The sequence below is a fragment of the Lissotriton helveticus genome, chromosome 3_1 (assembly GCF_964261635.1).
Source record: "Lissotriton helveticus chromosome 3_1, aLisHel1.1, whole genome shotgun sequence".
Lineage (NCBI taxonomy): Eukaryota > Metazoa > Chordata > Amphibia > Caudata > Salamandridae > Lissotriton > Lissotriton helveticus.
The window spans coordinates 1,838,901,977-1,838,916,527 of NC_136061.1; the positions used below are offsets into that span (position 1 = coordinate 1,838,901,977).

Here is a 14,551-nt window from a genome sequence, read left to right on the forward strand (position 1 = left end):
ATCTAACTTGGAAGTCTGGTGACCCTACATAAGCCATTTTTCGAATGCCATTTTGAAGGGCATGCCAATTCATAAAACTTAGTGCATTGCAGAGCTCGTTCTAATCCACAAGAAGGGGCAGCATAGAGTCCCAAGCAAATATCGACCAATCAGAATGATAGACGCTTCACAGAAGATCTTCTGTAAAAAGATTCTGGTGCATCTCCAGGATTTGATCCAGGAAAAAAAGAATCCAGGAAAGAAATATACTATCTGATCCACAGGAGGAATTTAGGAGTGATATTAGTACAGTCAATCAGATATTTCACTTTAATTGCCTTTTTTTGAAGCTTTTAGTGGTAAATGGATGCTGTCTTTTTGTTGCCCTCATTGGCCAAAGGGAAGCCTTCAGTTTAGTCCATAGGGCTATGCTGTGGTCCACATTAGATAGTATGGGCATCCCTCTCAACCTACTTGCGATTTTGGTACGGTTGCACAAAGATAATTGCATGAGGTAGGAGGGGAACCTGGGGCAGCTCACTTCACCTATAAGTATTCAGTGGGGGGGGGGGCAGGCAAAGTTCTGTCATAGCCCCCACTCTAGTCTCACTGTATATGTAAACGATGTAGTAAATCAGTTGGACAAGGAGGGTTGTGATTCACACAAGGTGGGAGAAAGGAGAGTACTTGCTTTACTCTTTGTGGATGACACTCTCCTGATCTCCAAATCATTTAAAGGACTCCAACAACTCCTGAATAACTAACTTTTTTAAAATAAAACGTGATTTTGAACTTAATAGCTACAAAAGAAAATGTTTGTCATTCAACCGTAGAAGAAGCAATAAGTACAAATGTCGGCTGAACGCTGACTCAGACCCAATAGAGCAGTTCTCTAACTTTGATTACTAAGGGAAAAGATTGACACCAAATTTGGATTGGGCCATGCAGGTCTAAAAATCAGTTTGCTCACTGACTCGTGAGAGACAAAGATTTTAAAAAGAACAGTGGTCAAGAAAGCTGCCCGTCAATTGAGATTTATAATGTAAAAGCACTGGGAGCTGTCTAGTAAAGTGCAGAGATCTGGGGCCACGCTAACTGTAATATTTTAACATTTAACAGGAACCAGGTTCATGAGGTCCTCTTTGCCCTCCCAGAGAGCACACCACTGACTCTTTTATATCTTGATCTGGCTTTTAGAAAAATGTCCTGGAAGTCAGAGTTAAGGCCACAGATTTATTGGTATAGGATATGGAACTCATTGGCTTTAGGAGCAGATAGAAAAATCCTAAAGGATGTCTTGGCCTTATCTAGGACATAATATGTACCATGGTTTATGCATGTAAGGTCAATGCTCAGGAAGTTGGGGATGGAGATGTTCTGAGCAACACCGGAGGAGTTTGGTGCCATCTCTATAATGGCTATCCAGTTAGAAGATTGAGACCAAGTATCTGTGGAAACAGTTCGTAGATGTGGGGGTCTCCCATACCTTGGAATTTATTATTTTAAAATCCTACGGAGATATGAGAAGTCGATTGATGAGATTACCTCTCCTCCGACTCGGAAATTGTTCCTTTAATTTAGGTACCAGAGTCTCTGTATTTGAATATATTGTGATAAATGGGAAAATGGGAAAAACAACATCAATGAGTGTCTGGTGTGCAGGGGACCATCAGGAACCATATTACATTTTGTCCAGGAGATATGATGTACAGAGAAAATGGCTATTTCTGCTGTGTAGGATCCTGGGTGTAAGGAAGTATCTAGGTGCACTAAGAAGAGACAGCTCCTGGCTGGTAGTCTTCGCAGGTGCAAAGTATCTTTTGGCTGCCTGGATCTGGAGACCTAAGTGTGTTCATGCATATGATAAGGACATGAAATGATAACCATATAGGAGGAAACAGACAATCCATTGATTTTGTGATGTGTCAAACTTTTGCATATGGATCGTATATTATTTGACCTAATCCTTGTACACGTTTCCTGTATTGGTGCTGTTCTCTATTGGGTCTAAAAAGCCTAGAAATGAAATGAGGGATAATATGTATTTTCCCTCTTCTTCGATTCTAAGTATGAAATGTAAATGATCTTTGCCCTGGTGAAGTAATGTGGGAGAGTATGGAAGAGTTTCACCATGCTGCTAAATTGGAACCTAAGGATTTGTTTATATAGCCAATTCGAGGGATTTCTGTGTGGTTCTTTTAGTTCTCCTTTTAAACCAGAATGTACTGGCCCTTTCATTAAGATGTATGGAGTAGTTCATTTTAGACCTGCCATGATGTTTTGTACGTTTATATATATTTGTCTGTACTTTTATGATCAAAAAAAGTTAAGACTGATTGAGTTAAGACTATTACAGCTAGTCCGGCCAATGAAACCCCAAGGCCGGGTGGGCAACTAATTATAAGCTATATCAACGCTTCATGCACCATTGTGTTTTAAAATTTTTGGCATTGCATGTCATTGTGCCATTGTTATTTCAATTTTTACGAAGAGAAATCATGCCAGCCTTAGCTGCCAATGGGCAATCTTTCTTTTGGATTTGGTTGTGAAGGTCATGGGGAGGGTTATGCTTAAGCTTTTGACCTCAAGAATGGTCAAAAATAATTTCCTTTCAATGGTGCAGTATATATTCTGTGATGGTCTAAGTATGATGGAGCAATGTCTTAATCTCCATCTATTGGTTAGCAAATATGTGATTGCTAAGTGTGGCTCCATCTATCTGGCCTTCATGGGTCTCTCCTGCGCCTTCGACTGCATGGTGAGATCTAAGCTATCGGATATTTTGTTGGGTCTGGAGGTGAATTACAGTATTGTCACCTTTTTTCGAGCCCTCCATTGTGACATTGAAGCTTTTGTAAGATACAACATCAATGGCAAATGTACTGACGCTTTCAGCATTTCTTTGGGTGTGAGACATGGCTGTGTGCTCGTCCATGTACGGCAAACTGACTTAACAGAAGCAGGTGCATGCTGAGGGTTAAGGACATGGTGGTCGCTGTCCTACTGTATGCACATGATGCCATGTTTATGGCAAGTAATCCTAATGGAATAAATATTCTGTTGGGCACCTTTGCTGATTTTATGTCCAAATTAAATCTTGAAACCAACTCCTCCAAGACCTTAGTCATGGCTTGCAGCCTTTCACATCTCAAGTGCCACATCCTGGCCCTACAGGGGAAACACAAGTCCAGAATGCTTGAGTTCCCTTACCTAGGCGTCATATTTGACTCCAATGTCTGTTGGGTTCCATGCCTACCCAAGCAGATATTGAGGGTTTCCAATTCTGTAGGGTTTTATTTATTTGGCTTTCTCTATCAACAGCAAACCATTTGGCCCCTTGTTAGAAGTTTTCCACTAGAAAGTGCAACTCTGTTATGTTTTATGACTCTGGGGTATGGGGATACAAGGATGTAAGATCACAGCATCTGGAGGAGAACAGGGTGTGCAGACAACCTTTGGTCCTGCCAGCAAGTTCTCCAACTCTTGCAATTCACGAGGAGGTCGATCTTGCTTACATGAAGGACTATTAATTTGGCCACATTGTTATTAGGGTGTTCAGTTTGGAGGAACCTTCAAGCGGCTCTAAATAAGGATATCATCAAAGACTGCCTGTCTTGTGATCGTGGGCATCGAATTCCTAGGCTCTCATATATTCAATCTGTGGCAAATAAATTGGTCAGACCCTCACTTTTCTCAAACCTTCAAAATCCAACTTTTAAGGACAAATGTTGTCTTACAGCAAACTTCTTTGCCCTCAGGAGGGAGGAGAGGGAGGCCATGGAATTAGCCAAGGGTAACAACCATGAGCATCTCAATATCTGCATGACCACAGGAGCTGAATCCTATTTGGGCATGGTTACCAACAGTTGGGACTGCTGGTCCCTTCCCGTCAAAATTAGATTTGATACTATACATTGTTATCTGTGTTTTCCCTTGGAACAGTATGATCAGTTGTCAATTTTGATCAGTTCTTGTGATGAATCCTCCACCCACAATTGATTGCACTTCACTTTTTTCTGTACATTTTATGTCGAATTCACTAAGTGCTTTTTAATTTATATTTTGAGAAGCTCGGGTTTGTTACATGTAGACCTGCCCTGTTTTTCTTCAGCATCTTAGCTCACCCCCTGTCTGATTCTGCATAAGTTTTATTCTGAAAATTTGCCCTGTGTCACAAGAAAACATTGTTGTTTCAGGACCATCTTTAAATATTGCACAGGGATTAAAGCTTTGCCGATCGCACTAAACATTGTAGAGATTGTTAATGTCACTAATGTCATGTCCCAACTGTAGAAAGATTTTAGAAAATGTTTATGAATGTTTTTAAAGTACATTGTACAATTTTAATATTGTGATGTCTCCACATGTCTAAGAAAAGAGACACAGCCAGCTCATTTATATTTTGGATAGATTCATATGTTTTTCTCTGTGATATATTAGATATGGTATTTATTATACGTTTTAATTGTGTGCTTTTATGGTTTATTTTTAAAACCGAATAAAGCCTGTTGATTGATTGATTGATTGATTGATTGATTGATTGATTTTAATGACCAAAATGATTATTAAAGCAAATAGTACCACAACTAAATTAATATACAGAAGATGTCAGGCTGGAGCAGCATGTTTAGATTTGTCACAGAAAGATTTTTTTCTGAAATTTATCAGCTACCAATGCTTGCTAAATGAGATTACAGATCAGTGATGGAAAACATTCCCAGTCTTGAATGAGGAATAAAAGGGAAGTATTAGTTTACCTTGGATTTTCAACTATGACATTCTGGTCTTTGCAGTACAAACACCATACTGTGAGCTCAACATGCATTGATCTCTAAAGGATTTACTTACCAACTCTAAATTGGGTGCAGTGAGCAGCCACCTTAAGGAACCTTAAGGTTAGGGCTGTTGGACTTAGATCCAGGGAGACAATAGTTATCTTTGAGTTTCAGCAGGGATCAGGCGCTCCCTATAACGTCCACACATATGTTATGTACTGCAGCACAATTCCCATTTAATCATTTATTGTGTGAAACTTCTTTGGACTTCTACAGCTGAGAAAACGTAATGTGCCAGCACTACTTCCCCTTACACTTACAGTTTGCCCTCCAGTGAGCTGAAGGTGGATGCTTTTCAGGCAAGTCTCGGTGTCAGTCAGGCCACACTTGCGCAGTTCTCCCAAGATGGTGAATGTGTTGTCTCCACATGTCTAAGAAAAGAGACACAGCCAGCTCATTTATATTGTTATTTAAATGAAATTACTAAAGCAAATACTTATGTGCATTTTGTATATTTAATGCCTTCTCAGTAGATGGACATTCACCCAGGGGATGGGGAATTTCGTTAGGTAAAAATCATGTAATATCTGAATCGGACACATAATAATAACTGATGAGTCAATGGTGTACAATTAGACTGTGAAAGTTCCTGTTGCAGACATTTGTTATAACATAAATGTTGTGGAGTAAAATGCAAACCCCATTCATTTTATCATTGTGTTTACTGAGCTGCCTAAGTCATAAATGTCACTAAAAAGAAGCTCCATAAAAAATACACACATGGGCTTTGGGTGATCCCATAGGACTATTTTCTTCTCACCTCATGCTATTGGCTGTTTGATAATTTATCCCCCCCCCCATATGTAGTGATTACAGTATAATAAAAAACTACATCGAATTGTCTCACATACATTTTATTTTACCTCTTAGAGGCACTGTATATAGAAAGAAATACTGTTTTTTTGTTTTGTTTTACATTGCTTCAGTTATTTTAATGTAAGAGTCAGGAATCTAAATCCAAGCTAAACTGTTGGCGTTCCTAAGGCTTCTTCGTCCTACAGGCAGTTGCTGGGCTGAGGAGGAGGACTTTCCCTTTTTTGAGCATGATTCACAAAGGTAACTTTCAATGTTATCAAACTGAAGGGTCTGGGAGCTACATACTATTTGGTCATTTATACTTTTGAGTAAGTTTATTACTTTTTGTTTTTCACAAATTCCGAGTGTAATTCACTCCAAAAGTGTAACATGGGAATATCCAAAAAGTAGTCTTGTTACCCTTTATTTTGGTGGAGGCATGTAAGTTACACTTTCGAAGTAAATTTATACTTTTGCGAATAGCCAAAAAGTAGCAAACATACTCAAAAGTGTACATTTCCTTTGTGAATCTGGCCCTTTATGTACAGGGGTACATCCACTCTACTTATTCACTGACTACCTTTTTCAGGGGACATTCCTTCTTCATGCCAGAGCTTATCACTCTCCTTCCGCCCCTGTGTCGTGAACCCATACTGGACCTGATTAATCTTTCTCTCGCGGAAGGCGTGGTTCCTGCTTCTTGGAAGCAAGCTGTGGTCAGCCCTATATTGAAGAAGCCTAGTCTAGACCCTCTGCTCCCTGAGAATTATCGCCCCATCTCCCTCCTGCCCTGGACCGCCAAGGTCACTGAGGCACATGTAAATTCCATCTTGTCTGCCCATCTCTCTCGTAATAATATTCTTGACGAGAGTCAGAATGGCTTTCGGGCACAACACAGCACCGAAACGGCCCTGCTCTTTATGAGCGAACATCTCCGTTCGGTGCTGGATGTGGGGCAGACAGCGGCGCTCCTTTTGTTAGACCTGAGCGCCGCGTTTGATACTGTGTCTCATGGCATCTTGTTGCGGAGGCTGGAGGAAGTGGGACTTGAGGGCAAGGCTCTTCAATGGTTCCGCTCTTTCCTTTCGGACCGGTTTTTTAAAGTGGCCATTCCTCCTGGTCAGTCCTCGTTCCATCCTCTGGGGTTAGGAGTCCCTCAGGGTTCGGCGTTGAGCCCCACGCTGTTCAACTTGTATGTAAAACCGCTAGCTGCCGTAGTTAGACAATCTGGCTTAACCATGACATCTTATGCCGATGACACGCAGCTAGCGGTGACACTCAGTGGGGACCCTGAGGTGACTGCCCCCAGGTTTCGCGCAGGGCTTCTTGCCGTGGCGGACTGGATGCGTATTAACTGTTTACAGTTAAACGCCAAGAAAACCGAAGTCCTGATTTTAGGAAAGCAAGCGGATTTGTGGGGAGATCAATGGTGGCCTCCTGAGCTGGGGGTGACTCCCATTCCAGCGGCTGAAGTGAAGAACTTGGGGGTCTGGCTGGATTCCAACCTTTCTTTTACCAGCCATACTAAGAAGATCGCAGCCACCTGTTATGGGATTCTGCGAGGACTAAGACCGGTCCTTAAATTCTTCGACCCCCCCACTCGGCAACTGGTGGTCCAAGCCTCCATTCTTTCCCGGCTGGACTACGGGAGTGCTCTGTTGCTCGGCGTTAATCAGGTCGAGGCGACTAGACTGCAGAGGGTGCAGAATGCCGCTGCGCGGGCCATTGTAGGCCTCCCGAGACGGTGCTCTGTATCGGCAGTCTTGACCTCCCTGCATTGGCTGCCGGTCAGACAGAGAATCAAATTTAAGGCACTCTGTTTGACATTTAAGATCCTGAAACTCTCGTCTCCCCCCGCCTTGTTGGGCCTTGTTTCCCCTTATGTCCCCAGGCGGTCTCTCAGGTCGGAATCCCTCTACCTGGCGAACGTGCCTAGATTTAGATTGAGTAGGATAGGAGGTCGTTCTTTCTGTGTTATGGCGGCTGGATTATGGAATTCTCTTCCTGTCCATATCCGTGCCCTGAATAGCCTGACTCTTTTCAGACGGGCGATTAAGACCCATCTGTTCACCTCCGTTAACTAATTTCTTCTTCTCAGTGGCGATCTGTTATGTTGTGGTACTTGATCAAGCGCCAGGACGCCCCTTTGCTGGGGCAGCTGTGCGCTGAATAAAAGTTATTAACATAACATAACAACATGCATCTTAACCCCTTCACTGTTGTGCTCATCCTATACCCCGGAATCGTTCTCATAACACTATATGTTCCATTGCTCAACACATTTCCTTTCTTTAACACTATAGTACCTCTACAATTCTTTACAAAGCAATGTATTAATTTTCTTGTCCAAGTTTTCTGCCCTTTCTAAATACTGGATCTATTAAAGGCCATCTTCTACAACCTTACTTAACAAGTACACCAACCACCTTAACCCTCATCTTAAAGGAAAGCACTGCATTACAAACACACCTAACTTAATATAAAGCAATCAATACAATATATGGGAACATGAAATAAAACCCATGACTAAAGAAGCAATATCCAATAAAAAAATAATAATAATAAAAACAAGAGTACAAAATAAAATGAGGACATAAGATAAGCAGCCAAATTAGCTTTCTATCTTCTCAGCAAAGGCTAATAAAAGAAAATAGGATTCCAGCCCTTCCAAATTCGAATATTTTACTCGTCTGTGGTTGGGAATCCCCACCCAAAGAAAGCACTTCCTCTTGATAAGCCTAGAGTCACCCAGGGTCCAACACGTCTGTGCCTAAAATCCAAGGGGCATATTTACAACGAAAGTGGAGGAACGTGGAGTTGAGCCAAGAAGGCTAACTCCACGGAACAACCACAGCAACACCCATTGCCCACCCTTTTCACGCTAAGTATAGTGAGAAAGGGTGCCTTATTTATAAGGTGGCGTTAAGCCATGTTAAGTGGCTTAATGCCGCCTTGTGAATAAGGTAAAGCCCCTATCTCCACAGGAATGTCGATAAAAGTGACGTTCCTGTGGCGATAGGGGCCTGTAAATATGCCCCCAAGTTTTTAAAGGACAGATGCCTTTCAGTCAATACAAACCAAGTTAAACACAATAAAAAACTTGTAGAGAAGCTTGTGCAGGGAAAACAAGACAAAGCCAATGTGATTAAATCTCCAACCTCCGGCCACCAATAATGATGCTGAATAATAAATATTTTAAAGGGGCAAGAGAAGATGGAGGAACGCCCATTAGAAAAGCCTTTCCCAAATCCTGTCTAGAATTGACCACAATCTGGAATACTGAATTAAATACTGAGAGAAAAGCAGAAATAGCAAGTTTTATTTCATTAAACACATGTATTTTGTGCACTTAGAGGAATGGCAAATCAATGTCACTGTAATATTTGATGAAGGTACTGGCAAATGTGGTGCTGTTAATTACATTATTAAGAAATCACTCAATTTTCCTTATTGTATGTATTTATGTTTGTATGTATGTATGCATGTAGGTATACAAGTATGTATATGGTGGTAGTAGTAGAAGTAGCAGTAGTAGTAGTAGTAGTAGTAGTAGCAGTAGTAAATGTGTTTATTGTGAAAATAAAAACATACATACAACCATCAACACAAATATCACATAAATCATTAAATACCAGATAAATAAAAAAAGATCTTGAAATACATATTATAAACATAACACTATAAAAAAAGATGAATGCCATAATGATAAACATTGCCGCAACGAACAGGATAAAGGGGTTTCTAAAAATTCTAAATGAAACAAAGCTGGTCTGAATTGTCTAAACCCCAAAGGACGCAAATGGGGTATTACAATTTAACAGAAGCATCACTGCAATATCACAAAACAAAATAATATGCTAAATATTATGTGGGTAAAAGTCATCACAGGGGCAAGGTATAGCATATGCAGAGTTGCTGTAGTTGTTAGGGAAATTTAATACGCTGCTCATTGAACCCAGTTTAAATTTGGACAATAGCCATTGATCATACTTGGAAGTAACTTCCATTAGATAGGGTTCAATGGGATGTATGACGTTATAACGCATACTATTACTCCGCAGACCATTACAACGCGACTTTTACTCCGCATACCGTTACAACGCATAGCGCCTTGGGGCGCTGGATAGTGGTAAGTATAATTTACTATTCTAACTCCAGTCCCCGTGGACCCTAGGGAAGGTGTTGGATAGTAAATTATACTTATTCCCTATCCTAGAGCGCCCCCCAGCGCAATGCGTTGTAATGGTATGCGGAGTAATGGTCGCGTTGTAATGGTAGTGCGGAGTAAAAGATCCGTTGTAACGGGTGTATACCGGTTCAATGCAGTCTAACATTTCTGACAAGAGATTTCTTAAATTTCTCATGGTCCCTCGTCATACAAGACATAATATTGTCCAGATCCTCACTTAATTTTCAATGTGGTTAAGTTAAAGACTCTTGAGAGACTTATCCAACCATAAACAGATGAAAACAACAGGATAATTAAATGCTGTAGCCGATTAGACCACACTGAAAGTCATAACAGAAGTAGAGCTAGTCTGATCTTATTTTCCAGATACCTCATGCCAAGTTCGTGATGACAAGAATAATTGGATGTGCTGGGACAAAGTCCCAATAATCTCTCACAGGTTAGGTTTTCAATTACTTGCAAAGAGGTGAGATCCGCATATCCCAGATATACCTGCGCCAAACAATACCTTAGACAAGCATATTTTTATTAGCACTCCATCATGCATTTTGAACGCGTACTGCTCAGTTTGGAGGCAAACTCAAATAGTCTTACCCCCACACAGACTGGTTGGAAATATTCATCTCAGCGAATCTTCAATACAGGTCATGCTAATTTTCAGTTCTCGCAAGAGCTGCTCTTACACCAACATGCCACTGAACTGAGCAGCGAACAACAACCAAGGAGCTCAGATCCCAGAGTGGAGTCGAGGGGCAGATCAGGAAGGCCTCCACCGCGGTGCACTGAGGATATACAGCATTGTAAGGCCACATAACCTGACCATGGAACCCGATGTGGTCCCACTGAAGCGCTGCAGGTCAGGCATGCCCCCGATGCAACACGCTGAGGCACACTGAGACTCTGCGGCATTGCAAGGCTACAGCTTCAGGGCTGATGTCGTCCCGCTGAAGTGTTCCTGCCTTCTTCCTTCTAGCACCGCTTTGCCGCTGGGCCGCTTGGCTGCTGGGCCACATCACCAGAGGCAATGGCCCAGGAGTATCCCAGCCGGCTGGGGGCACACTGAACCAGACCCGGTACACCAGCACTGTCACTGTCACGGTGAGCACTAGAGGGTGGGGGCAGCAGAGCACCAAAAACCACTGAAAACCAGCAGCAAAGGAGGAGCCACTCTGACTCTCCCATGCTGGTGTCTGACACACCCTTCCTCAAGTTTGCTCAAGTGTGTTCTAGCCTGCTCGAGATGCTACACCACTCACCACCTACCTTGCTCTCCCCTACTTCACATCCTGGAGGAAGCTTTGGCAACAGGAGCTTCACGAGCTCATATGCTGGGCCTCAGTTTTAAGCCACATACCACCAGCATAGCCCGCAAACTGCCCGTACCACTCAGCTGGCAGTTCAGATGCTGAGTAGAAGCCCAAAGGTCCTCACCGTGTGATTGGGTGACATGAGGTTGAAAAACACTGATCAGTGAGGTCAACCCACATGGCAGGCACACCCGGTAGAGGGCCCTGCGGTGGGGTACATGCGGTAGTAGCGGATGCGGTCAAGCTAGAACCTGGTGCAGTCTGCAGTCCCTTCCCCCTCCTAGTGACCACCAGAGCTCTCACTCCCTCTCTCTGGCTGCTAAGGCGTGAGTGCTTGTACCCCCCCTAGATCGCAAGTGGTGTGGCGGTGCACAGAATGAGTGAACAGGACCACAGAATCCCCTGGATAACAGACTGTACAACTGAAAACAGATATTAGGTAACCTGTTTGAGCACTGCAGATACCAACAAGTGCACTAGATATCAGATGCTAATAAGGTAGGGCTACTCAGCGGCAGTGGTGGACTCACTTGTCAGTGGGTGGCCTGTTGCTCCTGCATTTTCTTGGATGATTGAACCAGTTATATCACAGCCACATCACAGCGATAGCGAACCTCCACCATGCTGGGGACTAGGTAGCACAGAATCCAGATACAACCTGGTCATGAGGTTGGGCAAGGAGAGAGGACCAATCTCCACCGCAACCAGCAAAAGGAAAAGAAGTCAACAGAACAGCAACACTGACAAATAAAAGAGGTCGCGAAAGGGTGAAGATCCCTTATTAGTAACCACACAGGAGCCAGAGGTACAAAGAAGTGTAGGCTCAACCAGCACGGAGGAACACTTCTAGGGCAATGTCATGCAACTACCATCCAAAAATATACACAAAATGTTGTTCATTTTAAATGACACCGGTTTAGGGTTATATTCTAACAATGACTGGATTACCAATCTCAAACTGGAGAAGGAACAAAAGACAGACACTGCTTGGCTATCACTCGTAAACGCCATGCAGCTCTCAGTGAACACTTTACCGTTTCAGACCGATAAAATGGACATCCAGTTATCACTCATCAATTCCTTAGCAGTATTTGTCTCCGGAATAGATGGAAACCTTGTGGAACTGAATAGCGTGATCAAGCGAGCCCAAACCAACACCCAGCTGATGCATGAAGGTTGCACCTGCGGTCCAGTACTGGAGAAATTCACAACTCTGCCCACTATTCAGGGCGGATTATTAATGGATCTAAAACAAACCACAAGCTGTAGAGAGACCACCTTCTCCAACGAACAGACCCTTCATCCCAGTCCTTTCCGACATAGGCTCTGCATCCTGTCAGCCATAGGTCCAAGGGACAGAGAGCAGGACCAACCAAGTCCAACTGAGTCAAACAAGTGTCCAAATTTCCAACAACCATCCTCCTCTGCGACAAAACAGGTGCCATAAAAAAACTGAATCTAATTATGAAAGGGAGAATCCACGAAAAGAACAGCGGAACACAGCTGTTACTCGCCACAAGCAAAGATCGAAAGACAGAAACAGAAAGAATTGAATCACTGAGCACTTTCAAACAGATATCAGATACAGTATCTCCCTAAGGGAACAGCAGGAAGACGACACAATGGACATGCTCACAGGGATAGCAGAGGCCGTGGACAGGCCGACTGGCAAAGACTCAGTCGAGGGCAGTGGAATGGTCCGTATTCCAGGCAGTGGTGAATCAGAACAGGGACAAGGGTTTGCACAAGCTGCATCCATAAATGTGAACACTGAAGCACTCCCGCTGAGGGGAGCAGAAGCCATTCAATTGGTTGGGGCCAATCTGCCCACTAACTCAGTAGCTGAGGGGCTCCAGAGGGCTATTCAGCCAGGAGTCATAACATAAGCTACGCCATCCTTAGCCCTACCGAACATTCCAAATAAGGAATCAAATACCAGAGATCACTGCAAGCCCAGCAACTCAGTAGCACACAAGCCAGCTTTAAATCTTTTCCCAATGAAGAGCCAGGCACTAATGTCACTATCTAATTGCCAGAGTACAAATTACAAGAGGGACAAGACATATTAACCGGGGAATATTTTATGTCTATTAGCAGCGATCGGTGGTATGGAGCACCTAAAATCATTAGACCTGGTAGCCTTTTAATTTATTTAAACTGGACATTCATCTAGAAATGAGGCTACTAAGGCAGCATGGGCAACTGCAGAGCTAGCCAGGAAGATTCTGAGTGAACAGGCACTCTTTAAAAACTGGGAAGTAATACGCACACCTCAGTATTCCCCTGGTATACTCCACCCCTGCTTTTCTAGAATCAGCCTAAGCCAGTCTCACATATCCCTAAGCCACTTTCTAAGTACTCAAGAAGTTGAGGAGCATCACCCCTGTACCATGAACAAAGGAAAACTTCCAATGTAGCTTAAATGTACAAACAACTGATGCATCAGCTCAGGACTGAAGCACAATAAATGGCGTATACAGCATTCCATGACAAAGCTCACACACCATCAAAAAACTGCTGATCAAATCAAGCTCACTGCGCATATGTTCTTGGAACATTAATGGCTTTGGAAACAAAACAACATATGACCACGTACTACTCTTCTTACAATCGTTCGATATTTTCCACTTCACAAAACATGGCTTGAACTACCATTCTGCATGCAGGGCTTTACGGGTTACACATCCCAGCCCGCAAAGGAGGCAGGTTAGGCCACAGTGGGGGAGGCATGTTAATCTACACCTCAACAGCAAGCATCAGCACTGTCAAGGAACTGGAGGTGAAGTCAAAGGCAAAAATTGAAATAAAAGCAATGATCTATTGTGAGGAAACAAAACTAAGGACAGTAAGTAAGTAAGTAAGTAAGTAATATTTATTTATATTGCACAGTTACTTAAAACCATTTACAATACATCTTAAAAAGAAAGGCAGTCCTAAAAAAATGCATTTGTATACGAAACCTTCGAAATCAGTATATACCAAAACAATATATGTATTAATATTTGTATCTGTACATTCGTGAATAAAAACAGCAAGCATATACCAGTGTGTCCACATTTGTGAGTTGCTTGCGTAAATTAGGATATTGTAGTTATTAAAATAATGTCTTATCCATCTTGTTAGTGGGGCAAGTTGGCTTATTGGTCTGAAGTGACTTTCATCATGCCTGACCCTTCATTTTCCGTAAGCCTGTTTCGAAGCTTGGCCATGTATTTCCCAAACCTGGCCAGGTCTGTTGGAAGAGTGCAGGAGAAAAGTACCGAAACAGCTTCTTTTACTGTTCGAACCCCGTGTCGTAGCCAGATTTGTTTTAAAAAGATCCGTCGGGGCAAGAGCATCTCAGGGCAGCAGCAAATCATGTGTAACAGAGATTCATTTTTATAGTTGCAGAGTCTGCGTCTTATTTTGTGTTCCAGAGACCTCCACCCAGGGTTTAGCTCTTTAAT

General features: G+C 42.7%; 1 protein-coding gene across 1 annotated transcript in view; it reads right to left on the reverse strand.

Moving 5' to 3' along the window:
* Positions 1-14,551, reverse strand: part of LOC144823882 (mucin-5AC-like) — a 663,881-nt gene that overhangs the window by 523,533 nt on the left and 125,797 nt on the right. The window contains exon 9 of the mRNA XM_078682770.1: positions 5,075-5,185. Coding sequence (XP_078538896.1) covers positions 5,075-5,185 — 111 coding nt within the window. The remainder of the gene's footprint in view (positions 1-5,074; positions 5,186-14,551) is intronic.